This window comes from Diceros bicornis, chromosome 8, assembly GCF_020826845.1.
Source record: "Diceros bicornis minor isolate mBicDic1 chromosome 8, mDicBic1.mat.cur, whole genome shotgun sequence".
NCBI lineage: Eukaryota > Metazoa > Chordata > Mammalia > Perissodactyla > Rhinocerotidae > Diceros > Diceros bicornis.
The window spans coordinates 54,771,673-54,798,760 of NC_080747.1; the positions used below are offsets into that span (position 1 = coordinate 54,771,673).

The 27,088-nt window shown below is 35.6% G+C and overlaps 1 protein-coding gene across 5 annotated transcripts; it reads right to left on the reverse strand.

The window, feature by feature from the left end:
- Positions 1-1,669: 1,669 nt before the first annotated feature.
- On the reverse strand, positions 1,670-27,042 carry LOC131409654 (UDP-glucuronosyltransferase 2B31-like). 5 transcript variants are annotated; one of them, XM_058547195.1, is made up of 7 exons: positions 26,777-27,042; positions 26,319-26,422; positions 24,524-24,672; positions 9,454-9,585; positions 7,369-7,456; positions 6,026-6,245; positions 1,670-1,949 (listed from the first exon to the last, which is right to left on the reverse strand). In XM_058547195.1, the coding sequence occupies exons 1-7, from the start codon at positions 27,040-27,042 to the stop codon at positions 1,670-1,672; spliced, it is 1,239 nt and encodes a 412-aa protein (XP_058403178.1). The 5 variants fall into 5 exon arrangements, with proteins under 5 accessions (XP_058403178.1, XP_058403177.1, XP_058403173.1 ...); XM_058547194.1 differs by lacking the exon at positions 26,319-26,422 and having other exon boundaries at positions 26,571-27,042; XM_058547190.1 differs by having other exon boundaries at positions 26,319-27,042.
- Between the last annotated feature and the right edge of the window lie 46 nt (positions 27,043-27,088).

Here is a 27,088-nt window from a genome sequence, read left to right on the forward strand (position 1 = left end):
TGCTGTCTGTTGTACATTATAGGCCATTTTTACTTCCATCAATTGCCTGTTCAATCCTCCATTTATTTTCATATTGGACTATTTTTCTTTTTGTTTGTGATTTGTAAGATTTTTCATCATATAATGGATATCAATCTTTTTCCTGTTATATGAGCTGCAGGATAGATTTGAGCAAAAGCTAATTAAGCCTATATGCATATTTTAACAATTGTATCTACTGTGGCACTTCATTAGTCCTATTCTTTTTAAATGTTTCAATTATCTAGAGGCGTCATATTGGAAAATCTGTAATAAACTTATCCTATAATTCCATAAGCATCATTTATTTTTTAAAATAAATTCATGCAGATGTCTGGAGAATATTTGTTGAGAGAATTGATGATCGTCTCTTGACCAATAAAACAGATATGTTTTTCTCAACCTGGACAACTTTGATCATGAAGTGAATTCTTGATTCAGGAAGGCCTGGAGAATCATGTTTTTACATTTACCTATTTTCCTGAAATTTACATAATTTTTGCATTCTTTGCATTGTTATTGATTATGGTTAGTCATAGTGTGCCTAGGTATAAATGAAAATGGTGATTGTGTTGTTTTTTTTCCAAGTAAAAGGATTTAAAGTTCCCGTATTAGGTTAATGAGAGGGATGAGACAATAGGCTTCTGAGGAAAGAGAGAAGAAAGGAGATGTGTTGATCTAGTATAGTTATATAGAATAAGAATCAATGTTTCAAACTGCTTCCAACAAATACATTGACTTGCTCACCATATCTGTAGGTAGCTAAGTGATGCAGTGCCTTGTTTTGAAATAAGTGGACATATGTCTGCACACACATTTAGAGGGAAAGAAAATTCAGTAAGTCCTTTTAGAAAAAAGATTATATGTTATCACAACCTACAACTGGGACCTTACATCCATTAGCAAAAGCTAAATGAGAATGAATGAATCTTTTAAAAGGGCTATTAGGTAAAGAGAATAAGTTAGCGAAACCATAGATTTTTCATAAATTGCTAAATTGTATAACATGAAGCAGGTAGCAGTTGTTATATTTCTAAATCCACATACATACCACTGGGAAAAGAGTTAAACTGGATAAAGGCAAACATTTTGCCTTGTCTTTAGGTCAGGGTGATTCTGAGGCAGGATGCACAGTCAAGGCCAAGCAGCATTACTGGTCTCCCAGAAAGAAATAGAAAGGTGAATCTTTTAACACTACTCTTAACTATTGAATAATTTCTTTAGCAAAAGTTAAAACTACAAAATTCTGTACCAAAATGAAGTTAAAATATTCTGAGTATTTGGACAATAATGCTGATTTTGTGAATAGACTACTTAATGTTCTCTTGTCCATATGCATTGTTCAAACAAAATTAAGCTCAATAAGTTTTTTGGTACACCTTTTGAATTAGAATAATAAATTTCCATATACACTCATATAGTTTTATATTTATTTTATTTTTCCCAAGATTATTTTCTTCATGGATGACATATTTCTAACAGTTAAACATGTAATAAATCACTTGAAAACAAATTTTGATCTGAGAAGCTAAAATGTGAAAGGTTGTTTTGTCATAAAAGGAAGGGACCCTTACATCACAACTTCTTCTTGCTGGAATTAACTGGAGGAGTCCCACCTATGAGGCATTCCAGCTTCAGGCCTCAGATTCAACTACTCCTTTTTTTCCTTCCTTTCTGTTTTAGCAAACTTCTGGCAACAAAAGAGACAACATTTTGTGATGACAAATATAGCAGTTGCCACACAGGCCAGCAGGAACCCAAGCACATCCAAAGAGTGGTACTGGAACCAGGTAAGGTCATGGGAGGCTGGCCGTAAGTGTTTGGCTCCTTTGTGACGCATGACAAACTCGATCCAGAAGACCGCTCGATCTAGAGGCTTCACTGGTTGATCATGTTGAATTTTTGATAATTTCATAGCATTCTCTTTATAACTAAAGGAGAAACACAAAGATGCAACATTGAAAGGAAGTTAATTTGCCTAAGCAAATCATTCCCACGAAATGTTTTTGAAAAGTATCACATATATTTTTCAAAATAAATGTCGTAGAATTGCAGAAGTAATAGTATGTTTTTATTTCGGCTTTCATAGATGGTTTGCCTTATAATTTGCAATTTTCTGATTGACAAATATCTTAAAAAGTGAAAATGGAATTTAAGTTGGGATCATTTAATCTTTTCTAGTGGAGGAAATGATATGAGCCATTGTATGAGCTATAAATTAGATGGTGGAAATGCACTTTTAGAACGATCCGCATGAACTATCTGAAGAGGAATTGCGTCATCGTGGGTGAAATGCCTCTTCCCCAGTCCTTGTGCTTCCACTCTTCTCTTCTACACTCTACTGTTTATTTTCCATTCTGTAGACAAAATCATTTTTGAAAGATTATGACACTCCCCTGCTCAAAATTTCCATATGGCTTCTCATTATATCTGGAATAAATTCCATGTCTAGTCTTTGCCCCTGAAGGACCCTACATGTTCATATCCCTGGTAACCTCGTCTCCTACCACTTTGTCCTATACACACCCTGTTGTAGGCACATTAGCCTTTTAGCTGATCCTGGAACATGCCTAAGGTGCTCTCACCTCATCACCTTTGCACTTTCAGTCCCCTCTGTCCTTCTCCTGGAACACTCTTCCCTTCCACATCCCAAGGCTTGCTTCCACCTCCTGATAGTAGAGGTAGTCACATCTCAGAGAGGCTTTCCTGGACATGCTATTATAGCATCCCCCACATGTCTTTGAATTTTTTTGGTATTCTTTTCTTTTTTTCTTATTTGATTCCTAAAATTTCTAAATACAATACATTTTTTAAAATATTTCTTTTGATTATGAGATACATAAGAAAAATGCACATATCTTAAGCACTCAGCTCAAAATTTCAAAATTAGCTAGAAAATTTCATTAAAAAAAATACAAATGTCCTCACTACCCAGCTATTGATATAGGATTCCACAAGCTACATCGAAGCACCCCACTTTCCTGGACACTTTCACTGTTCCCACCCCTGAATCAACTACTATCTTGACTTTTAGTACCATAGCTTAGTTTTTCTTGTTTACATAGTAGAATCATATAGTATGGACTCGTTTGTTTTTGTCTTTTCTGTACCAATTTTTAGTTAATTACTTTGGTGTATTGTATTTTATGGTGTATTGTATTGGTGTATTGTCATTTTATGACACTACAAATTATCTATTAATTTATTGATTGATGGACACTTGAATTGTTAATAATTTATTGACGCTTACTACTAATGCCATTATAAACATTCTTGTATGTATCTTTTGGTTTACATTTTTATGCAGCTCTGTTGCAAATGTACCTAGAAGTGAATTTGATGAGAAGAAGGTGCATATATAATTATTATTTATTTGTTGATTCTGAATTATTTAGCAATGTATTTCTTAAACTTCAAAATTTAGAGATTCTTTAGTTATCTTTTTTGATGATTTTTAACTTAATTCTAGTCTGGCCAAACAATATACTCCATATGATATGAAAATTTCCAAATATTTTATTTTGGTTTATGCCACAGCATATATCTTCAATTCCACTAATAGTTCTATACACTCTTGAAAAATGTGTTTTCCTCATTGTCATATAAATAAAAGAGGTTACATTTTAAAAACATGTTCTTCAAATCTTTTTTGTACTTATTCATTATTTTTTCATCTTTTTCTATACTATTAGGAAAGGCTTTTAAAAATGTCTTATTATGGGATGATTTGTACATTTTGGTTTTTATTTTTATCTACTTTTAATTTGTTTATTTGGAGGATTTATTTGTAGATGTTACCAGTTAATAACGTGCATTGTTTTGAATGATTAACCTTTTTGTCATTATGAAGTTTTTATCTTTATTTTTACTAGTGCTTCTAGACTACTGTGTCTGATAGTAGCAGACATAAGGCATCTCTCTATGGTTACCACTAAAAGAGATCCTTTCCTACCTTTGTACTTACAGTATTTTATATAATTTTATGTAAGCATATCTTGTAAACAGTATGTATAGTTAGTTTTTGAAATTTAGTCTGACTATCTTTGTGTTTAAATGATTTAGTCTGTTTAGATTTACTGTAAGTACTGACATCTTTACACTTGTACCTGCTACCTTATCCTGTATTTTCTTTTCTATTTGCCCAACCTGCATTATACTTCTTTTTTCTATTCTTTCTTGTCTCCTTAAAGGTATTTTTTAATTCAGTTGTACTACTGTTTTCTTCTTCTTTTTTTTTTTTTTTGCAAAGATTTGCCCTGAGCTGACACCTGTTACCAATATTCCCTTTTTTTTATCTTCACCAAAGCCACAGGGCATGCTTGTATGTCCTAGTTTAAGTTCTTCTATGTGAGCCACCACCACAGCATGGTAACTGACAGACGGGTAGTGTTGTTCCAGGACTGGGAAATAAACCTGGGCTGGACTGGGAAATAAACCCAGGCTGCCAAAGCAGTAAGAGTGCCTACTTTAACCACTAGGCAACCAGGGCTGGCCCCTGTTTTCTTCTTGATAATACATATTTAACGTATTCTTAGGTGATATCCTCCTAATAAAATAATAATGCTGATAGTAGTTATAATTGATGGTCACTGTGCTAGGTCACTAAAAATTCCACATTATTTTCCTTTGGCATATAAAAATATAATTATTAAAGATTTATTTTATCAAAATTAAAACGTTTTCTGCTTGAAAGAACACCAGAGAGTGAGAAATCAACCACCCAGAATGGGAGAAAATATTTGCAAATCAAATATCTGATAAGGTACTTGTATTCATAGTATATAAAGAATTCTTTACTTCCAATAATGAGTAGACAGATAACCCAATTAAAATATTGGCAAAGGATTGAAATCTGCATTTCTCCAAGTAAAATAGATGAATGGCCAATAAGCATAAGAAAAGATCTTCAAAATCTTTGCCTACAAGGGAAATGCTAATCAAGACCGCACTGAGTGACCATTTTACACCCAGTAAGATGGCTATAATAAAAAAGACTGGTGATAATAAGTGTTCACAATGATGTGGAGACTTGGAACCCTCATACACTGATGGTGGGAGTGGAAAATGGTGCAGCCTCTTTGGACATGGGTTTGGCAGGTCATCATAAAGTTAACCATGTGACCCAGTATCCACATGTAGAAGCTACCCAAAATAAATGAAAACATATGTTTATACAAAAACATAATAGCAGTATCCATAATAGCTAAACACGAAACAACCAAAATATCCATGAACTGATAAATGGGTAAAGAATATGTCTGTATTCACATCATAGAATATTATTCAGCAATACAAAGCTACAAAAGGGAAAAAACTCAAAAACATTATCTATGTGAAAGAAGCCAGTAGAAAAAACCATACGTTACGTGTTTCCATTTACGTGAAATGTCCAGAAGGGCTAATCTTTGGAGACATAAATTTAATTAACAGTTCCTTGGGCAGCAGGGTAACTTTGAAGGCATGTCAGGTTTCTTTTTGCAGTGATGAATATGTTCTAAATTTATATTATGTTGATGATTTTGTAGCTATGTAAACTTACTACGTATTTTTGAATTTTCTACTTCAAAGAGATGAATTTTACGGTATGTAAATGATTTTTATGTATAAAGTATATTAAAATAATCATAAAATCAATTTAGAGCAAAAGATATTTGTAAATTTAGAAATTTTAGGTACTGAATTGATATATTTTATGATGTTTCTTCTAGCTCATCATTCTTTCCTGCTATGAGTTCTACCATATTCTTAAAATGTGTCCTTTTTACAAATACCTATAGAACTTTACATTTTTTGTGTAAAAATTATTGCACTAGTTGATTACCCATTAAATCAATGGGGTTAAAATGCACCTTGAAATAAATGTGGTTAAAATTAAAAGTAGATTTAAGAATGGTTAAATCTTGTTAATAATTTCAAATGAACTTATAAATGGGATGAAAATCATATTCACCATTAAGAACAGAACATATCTATAAATAAGATCTATGGAAATAACTGTGATACTCACGAAGGGTCGTTAATGACTGTCTTCAATGCATTGAGCAAATCTGTACTAGATATTGTGTTGAAGTCCAGCCTAACAGCTGCTCCCTTGGCCTTCATGTGAGCAATGTTATCAGGTTGATCCCCAAACAAAGGAAAGCCCAGCATAGGGATCCCATGGTAGATCGCCTCATAGATGCCATTGGTTCCACCATGAGTTATAAAAGCTTTGGTTTTTGGATGACCTAGGATTGAGTGAATATCAGCAAATTGTTAATTATAAGTCTTAGACTAAACTGACAGTAGGCCCATATAAGGTACTGAAAAGGCAGTGTATTTAGATAACAGATTAATATACATTGAAACTTCAGTAAAATGTCTTTGATTTCTCAAAGGAAGAAGCATCTCATTTAACTGGAGAGGTAAGTGAAGGCTACAGGGAAGATTGGTGTGTTTCTTTTGATTTGAAAAATGAATAAAGGTTTCCAGGTGGACAAATTGAAAGAGATTATTCTAGATAACACAAAGAGTATGTGTGAGCCAGCCCTGAAGGCCAAGTTTTTAAAGTTTAGTGCATTCTTCTTCAGCAGCCTGGGTTATGTTCCTGGGAGTGGAACCACACCACTCATTTGTCAGTAGCTGGGATGTGGCAGTGGCTCACACAGAAGAACTTACAGCTAGAATATACAACCGTATCCTGGAGCTACAGAGAGAAAAAAAGAGGAAGATTGGCAACAGATGTTAGCTCAAGGTGAAAATTTCCCAGGGGGAAAAAAATAATAAGAGCAAGTGCCAAAACCTAAGGAGGCATGAAAGAATATACTCTCTTAATGAAGCAGCGTAGTCAGTGAGTCTAATAAGTAGTGTGCCAAGGCAGCAGGAAGCATGATGCTGGTGGCACAGGAATCAGTGGAAGGAAAGGTCACACTTTATCATGAAATGTGTTATTACTTCATGAAAAAGACTGGATTTCTTTCCTATAGAAAATAGAGTCACTGGTAATAGAAGATGAGCTTTTATATCAGTGGCACATGGTATACCCCCACAGTGGGGGAAAGGATTTGTAAGAGGAGCATTAGGTAATAGAATGACAACCCAGAATGGTGTTGAAAAAGGCTCTGTGAGAGGTAATTAGACGTGAATTAAAGATACTTTGATTCTGGCCATAAGGAGTGTGACTATGTATAATAAAATGCCAACTGTTATATCTTACCCTTTTCCCCTAAGACTGGGAAATAAAATAAGAAACTTAAGTTTTATTTTTGATGTTTACAATAATAAACGTTCAACACATTTCTTTGCTGGTGAAGTATTATCATTCTGGTTGGCTGTTCCTCTCATTTCAGTGTTTGTTTCCCAGAGTCTTACCAAGAAGGTCATTCTGGGGGATCCACTTATAGAGCCGAGTATTTGGCCCTACGGTATCTGGCTTCTTGCCATCAAATCTCCATATAACCTGTTAGAGTAAAAAAAAAGTCCTCATTCCATGAGTCAAACATCTAAGACACAGCATGTTAGAATCTAAAAAGATTGAGTCTTCTAATTAAACCCCTTCCAAATGACAGATGTGGAAATGAGGATAAGAGATGTTAGATAATGAGAACCAATAAAACACTGATGTAATAGGGATACTCGTATTACATGTACTTACTTTTACGTTGATCAGGTATGAATGCAATCATGTTGTTTCACACTTAGGGGTTAGACAATGAGATTATCAGTGACCAAGTAAATCATATAAAAATTTTTAGGTAGTCAATATAATATTAATGCAAAAAGCAGTAGCAAATTACTAATGATCTGCACATTTTGTTTTAACTATTTATCACAATAGCTCTCACCTTCCTGATGTAATACTAACCTGTTTATTTCTTTTTCAGTGATATGGGAGGTGGTTTAGATACATTCTCTTGTTTCAAAAGTTATTTTATTACGTTTACATCTTTTGATTTAAAAATCAACTCACATATTGTGAGAATTAAATAATTCTGATATTTAACAATGTACTACTAATAATAAATAATTTCTGCTTAACAAGTATGCTTAGCTTCTTTTAGATTACTAATTATTAATCACTGCTTCCAAGAAAAATTTTAAGTGGTATTATTTTACACAAATCCAGTATTATCACTGTTTCTAGGCTTGAAAATTCTTTTAAAGTAGAAAAGAAGAGCCCATTGGCACTTCATAAATAACAGTATAGCCATTGGAAAAGATTGAATATCATGATATTGCTAAATATCATTTAACCAATGGTTAACACTTCGATGATGTGATAAAATGCATTGACAGCGTTGATTATTATGGTTTTCTATAGCCAAGCCATTTAGAAGTCCCGTACCAAAATTCGGTACAGATTTTGGAATTCCCACGATATCCTTATAAGCTGGACTTTAAAATACCAGTGGTTAACCTCTATTTGCTATGTGAGACTTGAAGTAACTTCAGTTCTCAGCAAATTAGCATAGATTATAAGAAGAAAGGTATATCAGTTAGGAAACTAAAAAGTAGTTCAGAAATATCCAGAGACTTCAGGTATGTGATTCTATATATTAGAAATAATTTACTACCATATTTTATGGAAAAGGGGCATCTGAAAAATTTTTATGCTAGACTTGCTTCTGGATGACTCCTTTTTATGTTTCATTCTCTTTCTTCAACCCAGGGAGTTATTATCTGGTGGATTAGAAGCAGAGTCCTTCAGGACCACAATTTATAAAGTACAAGGTCACCTTAACAGCTGGATCCACCTCTGCCTTTTGTCTTATGTTTTCCTGCTACAGACTTCAGCAGGGCCCAGTTCACAAGGGCAGTTTTTTTCCTTCTTCTTTTTCAGGTTGTTTTTTTTTTTCTTTCTCTAAGTCATCGTGGCTGAATAGTTACCTGGAGGCAGCTTGGTGAAACCTGGTCATCCTTTATCTAATTAGCACCCTAAAAAGCACATTGAATGGTCCTATTCCAAAATTGAGGGGAAGTAAAAGAGGCCTGGATTATCTGGCAAGCCTAAATTTGAGGATGCCTTTCCGACTGTTATCAATTCTTGCTTAATGTTATTGTTAAAATTTAACTGCCTTTTGAATACATCTGCAGTGTGTACAGTGCCCTCAGGAATCCTGCAAGGAAAAGGAGCAAATGACAGGGCAGAATTTGGTGATATTTGTAATTGCCTGCAATATCTTTATAATACCAAAACTTCATACCTCTTAAATAAATTTCTTTTTGGTAACAACGTTAATGCCAAAGTTATCATCAGTCAAAGATACCCTCTATACTACTTTAGCACCTGCCGTGTATATTTTGGTTTTTAAATAACATCTGAGAGAAATTGGATCTATATAATACAGTGTAGTTTACCTTTTATGCAGGAAATTTCTGTAATCAGACTAATCAGACATTTTTCCAAGTTTAACAGACCTATTAAGTAATTGTTCACTATAGGGTACTTGATATTACCTTTTGTGGAATCTGGGCAAGGGCTGATGCAATCACATTGGCCCTTTCTTCTGTCATGTGACTGATCATCGACCCCAGAGTAAAGACCACAATACCATTTCCTCCAGAGCTCTGGGCAAACTCCTCCATTTCCTGTGGAGGAAAATTTGTTTCATCACAAAAGAGCAATTGCATAGCAAACACTATTGAAAGGATTATTACAAACAACTAAAGAGAGATAATTTTGTATTATCAGGAATTATTAGAGTAGTGCCTGTTTTTTAATTGTGGTAAAGTGCACATAACATAAAATTCACCATCTTAACCATTTCTAAGTGTTAAGTATATTCACTTTGTTGTGTAACCAGTGTCTGATATTTTTCATCTTGGAAAACTGGGAATACAATAAGTCCCCAATTTCCCCTTCTCCAGTCCCTGACAACCAACATTCTACTTTCTGTTTCTATGAATTTGATTAGTCTAGATAGCTCATATAACTGGAATCATACAATTTTTGTCATTTTGTGAGTGGGCTATTTCACTTAGCATTATATCCTTAATGCTCAGCCATGTTGTAGCATGTGTTAGTATTTCCTTCAATTTTAAGGTTGAGTAATATGCCGTTGTGTGTAAATTCCACATTTTGTGCATTGATTCATCTGACTATGGACACTTGGGTTGTTTCCACTTTTTGGCTCTTGTGAATAGTGCTGCTATGAAGATGGTGTACAAATATGTCATCTGGATCTTAATATCTATTTGTATGGATATATAACCAAAAGTGGAATTGCTTAACCAAAAGCGGAATTGCTTGACCAAATGGCAACTATTTTTTTGTGTGTGTGTGAGGAAGATCAGCCCTGAGCTAACATCTGATACCACTCCTCCTCTTTTTGCTGAGTAAGATTGGCCCCACGCTAACACCCGTGCCTATCTTCCTCCACTTTTTTATGGGACACTGCCGCAGCATGACTTGACAAGCAGTGTGTCGGTGCACGCCTGGGATCCGAACTTGCAAACCCCAGGCCACCAAAGCAGAGTGCGTGCACCTAACCACTCTGCGATCAGGCCGGCCCCGGTAATTCATTTTTAATCTTTTGAGGAACCTGCATTTCTTTTATATGAGTGGCTGTTTATGATAGACCTAATCCCTCATTTCCTTTGCCAGTATATGATTGATATGAGATTGATTTCCTTTATTATACATATATGTGCAAATATGTGTATCTCTGTGTGAGTGTGTGTGTGTTTGTATAAGCAAGAAATGAAATAGAGCCAGTACACAGCATTGAGGAGGAAATGCTCTTAAAAATATTACATCCATACTCTTTATTTATAATGTTACTAAATAGAGGCATACCTTGGAGATATTGCAGGCTCAATTTCAGACCACTATGATAAAGTGAATATTGCAATAAGGTTAGTCACAATTTTTTTTGTTGTTTTCCTAGTGTATATAAACGTTATGTTTACACTATGCTGTAGCCTAAGTGTGCAATACCATTATGTCTAAAAAATGTACATACCTTAATTGAAAAATACTTTATTGCTAAAAAATGCTAACCATCCTCTGACCCTCAGTGAGTCATAATATTTTTTCTGGTGGAGAGTCTTGCCTCAATGTTGATGGCTGTTGACTGATCACGGTGGTGGTTGATGAAGGTTGGGGTGGCTGTGGGAATTTCTTAAAATGAGACAACAGTGAGGCTTGCTGCATTGATTGAGACTTCTTTTCATGAACAACTTTTCTGTAGCATGTAATGCTGTTTGATAGCATTTTTCCCACAGTAGAACTTCCTTCAAAATTGGGGCCAATCCTCTCAAACCCTGCTGCTACTTTCTTAACTAAGTTTAAGTAATATTCTAAATCCTTTGTGGTCATTTCAACAATCTTCATAGTATCTTCATCAACAGTAGATGATTCCATCTCAAGAAACCACTTAATTTGCTCATCCACAAGAAGCAATTCCTTATCCTTTAAATTTTTTTCATGAGATTGGAGCAATTCAGCCACACCTTCAGGCTCCACCTCTAATTCTAGTTTTCTTGCTATTTCCACGATATCTGCAGTTTCATCCTCCACTGGCATTTGAACCTCTCAGAATCATCCATAAAGTTTGGAATCAACTTCTTTCAAATTCTTGTTAATGTTGATAGTTTGACCTCTTCATATGAATTATAAAGGTTCTTAATGTCATCTAGAATGGTGAATCCCTTGCAAAAAGTTTTCAATTTACCCAAATTCAACAGAGGAATCCCTGTGTGTGGCATCTGTAGCCTCACAAAATGTATTTCTTAAATAATAAAACTTGAAAGTCAAAATTAGTCTTTGACCCATGGACTTCAGAAGGACTATTGTGTTAGCAGGCATGAAAACAAGATTAATCTTGTTGTATATCTCCAACAGAGCTTTTGAGTGATCAGGTGAATTGTCAATGAGCAGTAATATTTTGAAAGGAATCTTGTTCTTGGAGCAGTAGTTCTCAACAGTGGGCTGAAACTATTCAGTAAACCATGTTGTAAACAGATATACTGTCATCCAGGCTTTGTTGTTCCATTTACTGAGCATAGAGAGAGTCAATTTAGCATTATTAAGGGCCCTAGGATTTTCAAAATGATAAATGAGCATTAGCTTCAACTTAAAATCACCATTAGACCCTAACAAGATAGTCAGCCTGTCCTTTGAAGCTTTGAAGCCAGGCATTGATTTCTCTCTAGCTATGAGAATCCTAGCTGACATCTTCTTCCAATATAAGGCTGTTTCATACACATTGAAAATATTGTGTAGTGTAGCCACCTTCATGAATTATCTTAGCTAGATCTTCTGGATAACTTGTTGCAGCTTCTACATTAGTACTTGAGGCTTCACCTTGGACTTTTATGTTATAGAGATGGCTTCTTTCCTTAAACTTTATGAACCAGCCTCTGCTAGCTTCAAACTTTTCCTCTGCAGCTTCCTCACCTCTCTCTACATTCACAGAATTGAAGAGAGTTAGGGCCTTGCTCTGGATTAAGCTTTGGCTTAAGATAATGTTGTAGCAGGTTCAATTTTCTACCCTGACCACTAAAAGTTTCTCCATATCAGCAATAAGTCTGTTATGGTTTCTTATCATTCGTGTGTTCACTGGAGTAGCAATTTTAATTTCCTTCAAGAACTTTTGCTTTGCATGTACAACTTGCTTAACTGTTTGGCGCAAAAGGTCTAATTTTTGGTCTATCTTGACTTTCAATATGTCTTCCTTACTAACCTTAATCATTTCTAGCTTTTGATTTACAGTGAGAGATGTATGGCTCCTCCATTCTCTTAAACACTTAGAGGCCATTGTAGGGTTATTAATTGAACTAATTTTAATATTGTTGTGTCTCAGGGAATAGGGAGGCCAGAGGAGAGGGATAGAGATGGGGGGAATTGCCAGTTGGTGGACCAGTTAGAACACACACAACATTTATTGATTAATTTCATTGTCTTATATAGGCATGGTTTGTGGCATCCCAAAACTATTACAATATTAACATCAAAGATTATGGATCACAGATCACCTGAATAAACATAATAATAATAAAAAAATTTGAAATATTGTGAGAATTAACAAAATATGACACAGAGACATGAAGTGAGTAAATGTTATTGGAAAAATGTTGGTGATAGATTTGCTTGATGCAGAGTTACCACAAAGCTTCAAGTTGTAAAAAACACAGTATTGATGTGGAATTCTAGGGGGGGAATTGTTCCCTTTGTCTCTCCCCTTGAAGTTACAACCAGTAAGACATCCACAGACCAACAAAGGACTCTCTGCACAGCACACCAGAATGCCTGAGAGATCCATATATCTATGTATCTGAAGGTAGGTGGATGGGACCTCCTGGAGGTGGTGGAACTAGGGGAGCAGTGGGGACAGTTTCTAAGACTGGAGACCAGGAACCATGGCCAGAGGCCACAGGAACTGAGGCAATGCCAATAAATGGAAGCCCCAAGAAACCAGGCAGCTCCCGCCCCCAGATGTTCCAGGAATCAATACAGGGCCTGTGAGCAGGGTCTCTGGGAACTGAGGTGATACCTGTAACTCAACCCCTGCTCCTTCCCCCAGTGGTAGTGCCTTCAACCCCAGCCATCTCGGCAAAAGTGGCTACATCCAAGACCCTGATACTCCGGTAGTAGTGGAGGTACCTGTGGCCTGATGTTCCAGGAATTGTGCTGGTGCCAGAGACCAGAGGCTGCAGGAATCACAGCAACATTCATGACGAAGGCCCTTCCCTTTCCTGAGCAGTGGTGGGTGGCACACTTGACCTTTAGCTTCAGGAACCACAGTCTTGTCAGTGACCCAGTCCCTATTGGTGGTGCCCCTGAAACTGGTCCTGACAATAGCAGGGACTGCATATAAGACCCTAGGCCCCCCAGCAGCTGTGGCGGTCTCTGTGACCTGAGGTTCCAGGATCCATGCAGGCCCTAGAGATCAGAAACTTCAGACACTTGCTGTGCTCGTGACTCAAGTACGACTCCCCTCGTGTCAATAGCAGTGCCTCTTGTGACCTTGGCCCACCCAGCAGCATTGGTGACACTCATGAACCCAGAAACCCTGGCAGTGGTGTTTCCAGCAATTCCAGATAACCCTGGAGCAGCAGCATAGGTGGTACATATGGCGGCTGTGCCCAAGCGCATGGAAAGCCTGCAGAGAGCCAGGTAACAATGACAGCAGAGCCCATGACCCTGGTGCGCCTGCCAGTTGCAGGAGTGCTGGAAACTTCAGCACACCAATCCATAGTAGAAGTGCCTGCAGATCCAAAAAACCCAGATGTGGCAGGGATGCATGTGATCCTAGCTCCCAACTCATTTTCTCCAGCTGTCCCACTGCAGTGGGGGAACCCTGAACAAGGGGAACCCTGAAAAAGCACAATCACCAGCCCAGTGACCCTGATGGTGAAACCCACACCTGCAGCAATATAATAAGGAGCAAGTTACCAGCAACCTCAGAGGCACAAGCAGCACATCGAGGTCACTGATGACACCTCTGGCAGAGGCAGTGGAGAGTGGAAAATGCAGGCTCTCAAATATAACAAGAAGTAGCTCAGAATCAAAGTAAATAAAGCCTTACCCTAATTAGAAAGGTGTTTGTTGCCACAAATGTGTCAGCAGAGGAACAACTCATCAAGCACTATGAAGAACTACAGCTACACAGTATCACAAAAAAGAAAAAGACAACTTTCCAGAAACCAAACTTGAAGTCACAGAAGATTACAGTCTAATTAACAGAGAATTCAAAATAGTCGGCCTTTTGAAAGATATCAAAGACACAAATATACGGAAAGATATTCCATGCTCATGGATTGGAAGAATTAACATAGTTAAAATGTCCATACTTCCTAAAGCAATCTACAGATTCAATGCAATCCTATCAAAGTCCCAACAACATTTTTTCACAGAAATAGAACAAACAATCCTAAAATTTATATGGAACAACAAAAGACCCTGAATTCCAAGAGGAATCCTGAGAAAAAAGAACAAAGCTGGGTCTTTTTTTGCCCTGATTTCAAAATATGCTACAAAGGTACAGTGACCAAAACATCATGGTATTGAAACAAACTGACACACAGATAAATGGAACAGAATTAAGAGCCCAGAAATAAACTCATACATCTAGGGGCAGATAATTTTTGAAAAGGGAGCCAAGAACTTACAATAGAGAAAGGAAAGTCTCTTCAATAAATGGTATTGGAAAAACTGGACAGCCACATGAAAAAGACTGAAAGTAGACCATTATCTTACAACATACACAAAAATTAACTCAAAATGGATGAAAGACTTTAGTGTAAGTCCTGAAACCATAAAACTTCTAGAAAAAAACATAAACAGTATGCTTTTGACATCATTCTTAGCAGCATCTTTTCCGATATCATGTCTCATCAAGCAAGGGAAACAAATGAAAAAATAAGCAAGTGGAACTACATCAAACTAAAAATCTTCCACAAAGCAAAGGAAGCCATCAACTAAATGAAAAGGTAATCTAATAATTTGGAAAAGATATTTGCAAACCACACATCTGTTAAGGGGTCAATATCCAAAATATGAAAAGTACTCATACATCTCAAACAACAAAAATAAACCAACTCAATTAAAAAATGGGCAAAAGATATGAACAGACAATTTTCCAAAGAAGATATACAGATTACTGACATGCACACGAAAATACGTTCAACCTCACAAATTATTAGGGAAATGCAAATCAAAACTACAATGTGATATAACCTAAAGCCCATAAGAATGGCTAGAAATAACAAGACAAGAAATGACAAGTGTTGGAGAGGATGTGGAGAAAAGGGAACACTCATACACTGCTGGTGGGAATGCAAACTGGTGCAGCCACTGTGGAAAATCATATGGATATTCCTCAACAAGTTAAGAATAGAACTACCATATGATCCAGCTATTCTGCTGCTGGGTATTTATTCAAAGAATATGAAACATGAATGCATAAAGATATATGCACCCCTTTGTTCATTGCAGCATTTTTCACAATAGCTAAGACTTGGAAAAAACCTCAGTGCCATCAATGGATGAATAGATAAAGAAGATGTGGCATATATATACAGTGGGATACTACTCAGCTATACAAAATGATGAAATCTTGCCATTTGCAACAATATGGATGGACCTTGAGGTTATTATGGTAAGTGAAATAAGTCAAATGGAAAAACTAACATAGCTTATTAATTCACTCCTTAGTAGGAGAGAAAAACAAGGTCAAAAACAAACAAATACGTATATACAGAGATTATATTAGCGGTTATCAGAAGGGTGGAAAGGGAGGGAGGAAGGGAAAAAGAGTGATAAGGCACGTGTGTATGGTGATGGATGGTAATTAGCCTTTGGGTGGTGAACAGGACGTAGTGTACACATAAATAAAAATGAAATGATGTGTACCTGAAATTTATATAACATTATGAACCAGTGTTACCTCAATAAAGAAAAAATAGCTGTCATGAAGAAACTTAATGAGTTACAATTAACTCGTAAAGATAGTTCAATGAGTTCAGGAATGAAATGAATGAACAGAAGGAGTACTTCACCAAAGAGACTGAAACTCGGAAAAAAACCCCAGAAATTCTGGAGCTGAAGAACACAATAAATGAGGTGATGAATAAAGTAGAAAGCATTGGAAAAAGAGCAAACCATATGGAAGAGAGAATTAATGAACTAGAAGATAGAAATCTAATGATACAGATGGAAGAAGAGAGAAGACCAAGATTTTTAAAGAAATGGAGAAATTCTATGAGTAATATCCAATTAATTAAGAAAGGCAACATAAGGATAATGTATATTCCAGAAGGAGAAGAGAGAGAGAAGGGAGTAGACAGCATATTTAAAGAAATAATAGCTGAAAAGTTCCCAAATGTGGGGAAGGAGTTGGATATACAAGTATGTGAAGTTAATAGAACCCTCAATTTTCTCAATGAAAACAGATCTTCTCCAAGGCACATTATATTAAAACTGTCAAAAGTCCATGACAAAGAAAGAATGTTAAGAACAGCCAGAGGAAAAAAAATAATGAGCTACAAAGGAGCCCCTATTAGGCTTTCAACAGATTTCTCAGCATAAACTCTAAAGGCCAGGAGAGAGTGGAATGATATATTTAAAATATTGACAAATAAAAACTGTCAGTCAAGAATATTCTATCCAGCAAAGTTATCTTTCAAATATAAAGGAGAAATAAAGACTTTCCCAGACAAACAAAAGGTGAGGGAGTTCATTACCACTAGACCTGCCTTAAAAGACATCTTGAAAAGAGCTCTCCTACCTGAAACATAAAGGCAAAGGTATACAAAACTTGAAATAAATAGGTATATATAGGTCACACCATCCCAAAGCAGCAGAATATATGTTCTTCTCAAGTGCACATGGAATATTCTCAAAGATAGACCATATGCTGAGACACAAAACAAGTCTCAATAAATTTAGAAGAGTGAAATCATATAAAGCATCTTTTCCAATCACAGTGGTGTTTAACTACAAATTAACTAAAAGAAGAAAGTTGTAAAAGTCACAAATATGTGTAGACTAAACAACATACTACTGAACAACTATTGGATCAATGAAGAAATCAAATGAGAAATAAAAAGATACCTGTAGACAAAATAAAATGAAACACAACATATCAAAACCTATGGGATACAGCAAAAGCAGTACTAAGAGGGACATTCATAGCAACAGAGGCCTATTTGAGGAAACAAGAAAAATCTCAACAATCTAAGACAACATTTAAAAGAACTATGAAAAGAACAAACTAGCCAAAGTTAGTAGAAGGAAGGAAATAATAAAAATCAGAGGGGAAATAAATGATATGGGGACTAAAAAGACAATAGAAAAGGTCAATGAATCTAAGAGCTGGTTCTTCAAAAATTTTTTTAAAATTGACAAATTTTAGATAGACTCATTAAGAAAAAAAGACAGAAGGCTCAAATATATTAAATCAGAAATGAAAAAGGAGAAATCACAACAGACACCATAAAAATATAAAAAGGTTATAAGAGAATACTATGAAAAGCTATATACCATCAAATTGGCTAACCTAGAAGAAATGGATAAATTCTTAGAATCACACAATCTCCCAAAACTAAATCAAGAAAAATAGAGAATCTGAATAGACCAACCACAAGTAAAGAGATTGAAACAGTAATCAAGAACTTCCCAAAAAGCTAAAGTCCAAGAGCAGATGGTTTCTCTGATGAATTCTACCAAACCTATCCAAAGATTTAATACCTATCCTTCTGAAAGTCTGAAAAGTTGAAGAAAATGGGATGCTTCCTATCTCATTTTACAAGGCCAGCATTACCCCAATACCAAAACCAGATAAGGACAGCATAAAAAAGAAAAATTACAGGCCAGTATTGCTGATGACCACAGATGCAAAAATCAGCAACAAGATATCAGCAAATTGAATACAACAGTTCATTCGAAGGATCATTTACAATGATCAAGTGGTATTTATTCAAGGAATGCAGAGATTAACACCCGTAACTCAATCAATGTCACATACCACATTAACAAAATGAAGAATAAAAATCACATGATCCTCTGAATAGATGCAGAGAAAGCATTTGACAGAATTCAAAATTCATTTATCATAAAAACTGTCAATAAAATGGGTACAAAAGGAAAGTATCTCAAAATAATAAATGGCATATGTGACAAACCCACAGCCAACACTATACTCAGTGGTGAAAAGCTGAAAGCTATTCCTGTAAGAAGAGGAACAAGACAAGGATATAAACTCCTGCCGTTTTTATTCAACATAGTATTGGAAGTTCTAGCCAGAGCAATTAGGCAAGAAAAAGAAACAAAAGGGGTCCAAATTGGAAAGGAAGAGGTAAAATTGTCACTCTTTGCAAATAACACGAATCTATATAGAGAAATCACTAAAGAATACCTGAAAAACCTATTGGAAATAACTTATGAATACAATAAATTTGCAGTATATGAAATCAACATTCAAAAATCTATTCTGTTTGTATACAATAAAAACCAAGTTGCAGAAAAAGAAATTAAGAATAAATCCCATTTACATTCACATCAGAAAGAATAAAATACCTAGGAATGCATTTAATCAAGGAGGTGAAAGACCTTTACACTAAAAGCTATAACACATTGTTGAAATAAATTGAAAAAGACACAAAGAAATGGAAAGATATTCTGTAATTATGGATTACAAGAATTGACATAGGTAAAATGTCCATATTATTTAAAGTAATCTCAGATTCAATGCAATCCCAATCAGAATTCCACTGACATTTTTCATGAGAAGAAAACAAAGAATGCTAAAATTTATATCAAACAACAAAAGATCTTGAATAGCTAAAGCAATCCAGAGAAAAAAGAACAAAGCTGGACGTATCACACTCTCTGATTTTGAAAAACACTACAAAGGGATAGTAATCAAAATAGCGTGGTACTGGCATTAAAAAACACACAGATTAATGGAATAGAATCAATAGCCCAGAAATAAACCCACACATCTATTGACAGCTAATTTTCAACAAAGGAGCCAAGAACATACAATGGAGAAATAAAATTCTCTTCAATAAATGGTGTTGGTAAAACATGACAGCCACATGCAAATGAATGAAAGTAGACCATAATCTTACACATACACAAAAATCAACTCAAAATGGGTTAAAGACTTGAATGTAAGACCTGAAATGATAAAATTTCTAGAAGAAAACATAGGTAGTATGCTCTTTGACATCGCTCTTAGCAGTATCTTTTTGAATACCATATCTCCTCAACCAAGGGAAACAAAGAAAAAATAAGCAAATGTGACTACATCAAACTGAAAATCTTCTGCACATCAAAGAAAAACATCAGAAAAAAACCAAAAGACAATCTACCAATTGGGAGAAGATATTTGCGAATCATATATCTGATAAGGGGTTAATATCTAAAATATATAAAGAACTCATACAATGTAACAAAAAAACAAACAATCTGATCAAAAAATGTGCAGAGGATATAAATGGACATTTTTTCCAAAGAAGATATACAGATGGCCAACAAGCACATAAAAAGATGTTCATCATCAATAATTAAAAAGGAAATCAATCAAAACTACAATGAGATATCACTTCATGTCCATCAGAACGGCTATTATTAAAAAAAAAAAAAGAAATAAGTGTTGGAGAGGATATGGAGAAAGGGAACACTTGTACACTGCTAATGAGAATGTAAATTGGTATAGCCACTATGGAAAATATATGGAGATTCCTCAAAAAATTAAAAATAGAACTACCATATGATTCCATTATTCCATTTCCAGGTATTTACCCAAAGAACATGAAAACACCAATTAGAAAAAAATATGCACCCCTATATTCATTGAAGCATTATTAACAGTAGCCCAAATTGGGAAGCAACCTAAGTGCCCATTAGTGGATAAATAGATATAAAAGATGTGAGATATATATACATAATAGAATACTAGGCCATTAAAAAAGATGAAATTTTACCATTTATGACAACATGGATAGGCCTTGAGATTATTATGCTAAGTAAAATAAGTCAGACAAAGAAAGCCAAATATCATATGATTTCACTTGTGTGTGGAAGCTGAACAATCAAACAGGCATATAGATACAGAGAACATATCAGTGGTTATCAGAGAGGTAAGGGTGGAGGGGAAGGCAACAGGAGTAAAGGGGCAGATGTGTAAGGTGACGGATGACAACTAGACCTTGGTGGTGAATATGATGCAGTCAATACAGAAGTCATAATATAATGACGTACACTTGAAATTTCTATAACGTTATAAACAAATGTTACCTCAATTTAAGAAAAACGCAATATCTGCGAGCACAATGAAGCAATAGAAATAAAGCGAAGTAGGCTTACATTAGTATAGAGTCTTGGAAGGAAGCTACACAGCAGGATCTTAACTCATCTTTCATTCTTTACCATTATAGTTCTACAAAAACATTTGTGTTTATTCCAGGCAGGTTTTCTTTCTTTCTTTCTTTTTTTTTATAATTTTTTTATTTATTTTTCCCCCAAAGCCCAAGTAGATAGTTGTATGTCGTAGTTACACATCCTCCTAGTTGCTGTATGTGGGACACGGCCTCAGCATGGCCAGAGAAGCGGTGCGTCGGTGCGCGCCCGGGATCCGAACCCAGGCCGCCAGTAGCGGAGCGCGCGCACTTAACCGCTAAGCCACGGAGCTGGCCCCAGGCAGATTTTCTGAAGAATGACTATGAGCACTAAAAAGAGTCTTTATGGTTGGGATGACTTCATTATTTTTCCCTCTCAGCTCTACAATAACTTATACCTCAGTTTAACCTTTGTCAGAATTTCTCAAAACTCTCTCTCTAAATTACTCATTAAAGGCTGGAGGTTAAGAATCACTCACTCATAAGTCTGATATTACTATTTGGAATTTACCTGAAATAGGCTTAAGATCCCTATTTATAATCCAGAAATATACTTGTCTAGTTACTTATTTTAGAGACCATATTTCTGCCTTATTTATGTTTAACACCTTTTGCCCTGAATTCATATTGTAAAATTGATATCCCAGTAGAATGTGCTATGAGTAACTGGCTGTGAGGGGCCCTCATCATCGCCTCACCAAGTCTCCCAGGGAGCAACTGCCCCACAGTGGGAGAGGTACAGCAGGGCTTTCTATAGCAGAGATCTGGTCACATTCTTGTGGAGCTCAGGTCAAACTAAATAAAGTTCCTGGTGAATCTGTGCTTGCACGGAAATGTTTCAGAATTATTCTGACTGTAGTCCCAGATCTTTGCCAATTAAAAAAAAATATTGCTTTCTATAATAGAACAATTCCTCATTGCTCAAAATACTCTCTTACTACCACCACCACCAACAACAACAACAATAGAAAACAAATGTGTAGGAGCCAAAGTTTTCCTGGATATCTCATCAAAACTGCATATTAAATTTTTCTTCAGTCTTTCTATTTTAAAGTCATGTGTTTATTCTAAATTCATTTATTTGTACTTTTCTCTCTGGAAAATAAAGACCTAATCCTTGCAATATAAAGACTATACTTTCGGGCCAGCCCCGTGGCTTAGCGGTTAAGCACGCTTGCTCCGCTGCTGGCGGCCCAGGTTCAGATCCCAGACGCGCACCGACACACCGCTTCTCTGGCCATGCTGAGGCCGCGTCCCACATACAGCAACTAGAAGGATGTGCAGCTATGACATACAACTATCTACTGGGGCTTTGGGGGAAAAAATAAATAATAATTAAAAAAAAGAGTATACTTTCTCATCCTAATCATTTTTGTAAAGCTTTTTTTCAAAGATGTTTTTTACAGAATAAAGAAAGGAGGGATAAATTTCCAAATTTTACCTTGCAGACTCTACCTTGTCTAGAGAATTCTTCAAATGTATAATTCCACCCTGATGACATAAGTTTCGTATGAAAGTCATTGTACTTTCCTGTGACTAATGTTGTGCCCCCAGGTAACCTGTGGGAGTCCTGTAACCTGTAGCAAAATTTATAGTTACCTGTGTCCAATATTTTGTCTCATTGGCTCTCTGCCAATAGCCTTCTTCAACCACGCTGTGGAAGATGGTTCCCTACAGAACTACAGTAATACAACCTCTCTTTATAGCTTTATCACTGAGTTGAACTGGTCATCTTCATTCTGTGACACCATTATAAAAACAGCACATGCTTATTGAAACAACACTAGGAAATGTATGAAAAAGAATCAAGAAGGAAGTATGATTCTGCTCTACTCTCCATCCAGGTATATCCTTGCTGTGAATTTTTATGTATTTTTGCACACTGTGATTACTTTTCTCTGTATAGTTTCATAAGAGTATATTATGAAGTCAAAGTATATAAGCATTTTTAAGAATCTTGTTGTAATTTGTCAAATGTCTTATTTCTTAAAAAGAAAGTACATAAATTATCTGTGACCTTGACAGTTAATGGAAAGCAAGTAGTTAGGGGAACAATTTACTTTATATAATAAAAAATAAGGACAGGTTTCACAATTATTGACTTGCATTCAAGTCTTGTTTCTGCAACATAATAACAATAGCTGCTATTACTAATTATTATGATTATACCGCTATTCATCCTTCTCCTCATCTTCCTTCTCCTCCTCATCTTTTTTCACTCCTACTGACTTTGTCGCTTCCTGTTAATATGAAGAAGGACATCTTTCAAGAATAGGTTTAGATTAAATAGAACTTTCAATTATCTTACTTCAGTTTTTACCCTTTTGAAAGTTTTCATATGAGCCTAAATAATTTTCCATTGAGACAGATATTGCCTTAACCCTTGAATAAGATCTCAGTTTTATGCTATTGCCAATCAAATGGTAGACAAAAAGGATCTCTTAGTAGATCATTTAATAGTTCATTAAAGGGTGCTTGCTTTCTATTTATGTCTTTGTGTGTGTGTGTGTGTGTGTGTGTGTGTGTGTGTGTGTGTGTGAGGAAGATCAGCCCTGAGATAACATCCGACGCCAATCCTCCTCTTTTTGCTGAGGAAGACTGGCCCAGGGCTAATATCCATGCCCATCTTCCTCCACTTTACATGGGACGCAGCCACAGCATGGCTTGACAAGCGGTGCATTGGTGCATGCCTGGGATCCAAACCCTGGGCGGCACCAGCGGAGCGTGTTCACTTAACCGCTGTGCCACCGAACCCGCCCTCTATTTATGTCTTAAAGGTACAATATCAACTTAAAACATACAGATTCTTTCTTTCTCTCATAAGGAATATCATCCTATATACTAACCGAATTATTTTGTAATTTTAAACTAAGGGCAGGTTTCAGATCAAAGTGGTAGAAATTATTTGGTCTTTGTGAAATATGCAGAATTTATGGTTCTTAATATATATGCAGTGCACATTTTCTATTTGATCATTTTGACAAGCAGCTATGATGTTGAGAACCATGTATATCCTTGTAATTATTTGTCTCTAACTTACTCCTCCAGCATCATCTGCCTCTTTACTCAGCCTTTTTCCACTAGGCTAAACCTAGAATTCTTGACAACTCCCATTATTACTCTACCTGTTTTACTTTTTGCATCGTCCTCCCTCTCCAACCCTTCCTCCTGTTACTGCACATCCTTCAGGTCTCACTTAAGTATTAGTGACTCTGAGATCCTGGGGTACATTCTCTAGCATTGTGATCTTTCCTTATTATAACACTTTTCATGAAATTTTTATTACTTGGTTATATTCTATCATTCTAAGTTAAATGTTAGGTGTATATGGATGGAAATTGTTTATGCACTGTTTCTCTGTGTATCCAACACTATCCCTGGACTATGCTAAGAATATTCTTTGAATGAATGACTGATACTTTCTTATGTGTTGAATAATGAGGCTTTAATTTAACTGATCCTATTCCCAAAGTCTTCCAGCTATAATACTTTATTCAGTAATGATAATGAAATTCAGATAATTGCAATAGTATTGAAATATTTAAGTTTCTAATTGACAGGTCACTTTACCCAGCTTCCGATATCTCTCTCACTGTCAGTCAAACATTCTAAATAAAGAGCCCAGATACCTTCCTACTGAAAATGCCAAGTAAGATAAGCAAAACAAACAGTAATAGGTTACCTTAGGTAGGGGTTTGGCAGGTTTGCAGTGGAGTCCTCCAACAAATTCAAAATGTGGTAAGAGTGGGTGAGGAAATTCAAAATCCCAATAGGTTCGAATGAGCCACATTTCAGCTTTCCTCCTTAGCTCAGATAATGTAGTGGGTCTTCCTGAAGGGACAAAAGCAAACAATGTAGAGAAAGTGAAAATATTGTAATGTGAACATGCAGGAAATTTTCTGAAAGGAGCTTGGAGTGACGTAGCCAAAGATGTTTAAAAGTATTTGTGGTGTGGAAATACAAATTTGTATACATATATGTGCATGTGTACATACATATGTATGTGTGTATAGGTACATATAAATATACATGTTTTATATATATGTTGTTCACATATATAGACAAAAAGTGTAATAGACTTTTATCTTTAGTGTCATATCAGGATATACAAGACCATAAACAACTATTAGGCCTAAGCTACCAGAGAACTAAACATGCATTTGTTTATCTGTAAAGCTGCAAAAGTAACAAATGCAAATATAAACAATGATTTTAAAAGCTCCATTAACTCTACCATACCTACAAAACAACTTTCCCTAGAATATTCTGTCTAGTTTCTACAATTTGCAAGCTATTCCCTTGATCCCAGATTTTCCAGGTAAACTCTGAGGTTTTTGAGAATATAGCTACTCTGGCATTTGGTTCATGTTAGGAACCAAATAAACATTAAACAAATATTTAATACTATTTGCATCTTAAATAAAAATATTTGCAAAAACTGCTGGAAAATTGTCATAATGTATGGAAATAGATGTGCTCACTCTTAATTTTGGCCATTTTTTCTTGAATACAAAGATATAATTTTGAAAAAATATAGACTAAAAATGTGTATGTCCCCCTTTCAATAAGATTTTAGACCTTTAAAAAAGATCATTTGTAAGTACTTAGTGAAGGAATGTGCAGTCATTAAGAACCCAAATTATAGATTCCTGTGTCAGGGATAGAGCCACTATATCTTTTAACTGTGAAGGAATCCTTCAAATAATATGGCAAAAGAGTTTAATTTTAAATGAATCTAAAGTATACAAGAGGAAACGATTTCTTCAATGCTCCATAGACAGTTGTGCTAGAGGCATGTAATACTTCTAACTAAATCTACGTGTCTCATTTATAAAGGTATTTAGTGAAATTTCTAATATCTTCTACTAAGGATGAAAAAAATTATAGTAGGATGAATACACAGAGCAGAAGAGATTTTTAGGGCAGTGAAACTACTCTGTATGATACTATAATGGTGGATAAATGACGTTATAAATTTGTCCAAACTCAGAAAACGTAGAACACCAAGAGTGAACCCTAACGTGAACTGTGGACTTTGGATGATAATGATGTGTCAGTATAGTTTTTTCAATTGTGGCAAATGTGGTTCTCTGGTGATGAATTTTGATAATAGGGGAGGCGATGCATGTGAGCGAGCAGGGAATATATGATAAATTTTTCCTTAATATTGCTGTAAGCCTAAAAGTTTTCTATAAAATAAAGATCATCACAAACAAGCAAATAAGCACGAATGGATATGTGATTGCTTAAAGAACTCCTCATTGTTTCAATTGAGGTTTTTGACTTCCTGAAATGTCCTGTACTTGTAATGAACCAGAGGGGTCTATCACACCCTATAATTTAAGCCTTTCATAATATTTGTTAAGTGATCATTTTATATTTTCATTTCATCATTTCTCTTGTAAAAGACAAATACAAACTCATCTTCCCAGGCACTAGGAAAGTTAGGACTTCAAAATACTGAAAACATGACTTACCTAGTATTTCAGTGTAAAACTCATCCCACTTCTTCTCATTAAATGCTTGAAACCAAAAGTCAAAATAAAGCACATACATCATATTTTTTACCCTCTCCACGAATGTCATTTGATCACTTAATTCTGACATAACAACAGGTACGTAAGATGGTGGGAGTGGAAGTCCTCCACTATACTTTTCAATTTGATAACCCGGAGAGAAGCGGAGACTGTACACTAAAGGTATCTTCAGTAGCTCAGCCAGCAGCTCACCACAGGGTCCGATGGCATCTGCGAGAAGGAGATCAAACCCTGATTCTTGTAGTTTTGTTATAAGTTTCTTGTTCAAAACTAAATTTTTACAGAATTTTTCAAAACAATCAGAAAATTCCCAAAAGATTTCTCTCATCAGTGAAAAATATGTCCAAAATGTAGCTTTCGGCAGATCATATGCCAATGTGTGGATCATTTTTTTAAATAAAACCTCAAAATCATGTTTCGTTAAAGATGTAGGATAAATTTCAAATTTAATAGTGGATGGTTTGTTGGTATCAATAAGAATGGAAGCTGAAGATGTCAGAACCGTCACTTCATGACCTCTCTGGACAAGTTCATCCAGGATTGTCTTCATGTTGATCCAATGGCTGTATTCTATTGGCCACACCAGCACCTTTCCACCATTTCCAGGGCTAAAGTAACAACCCAGCTGTAGCAGCAGCAGAACTGAAATCCATTTCATAGACATCCTTGTGGAACGCAATGCTTCTTTCCACCTTCCTATTCCCTTTTGC

Bases quoted from the DNA above. Each gene is read 5' to 3' on its own strand.
- LOC131409654 (XM_058547190.1), bottom strand. From the start codon at position 27,042: ATGTCTATGAAATGGATTTCAGTTCTGCTGCTGCTACAGCTGGGTTGT. The intron at 9,586-24,523 runs GTAACCTATTAC...TTTCCTCCACAG, and splicing joins CTGCCAAACCCCTACCTAAG to GAAATGGAGGAGTTTGCCCA. The intron at 6,246-7,368 runs GTAAGACTCTGG...ACTCAATCCTAG, and splicing joins CCCCCAGAATGACCTTCTTG to GTCATCCAAAAACCAAAGCT.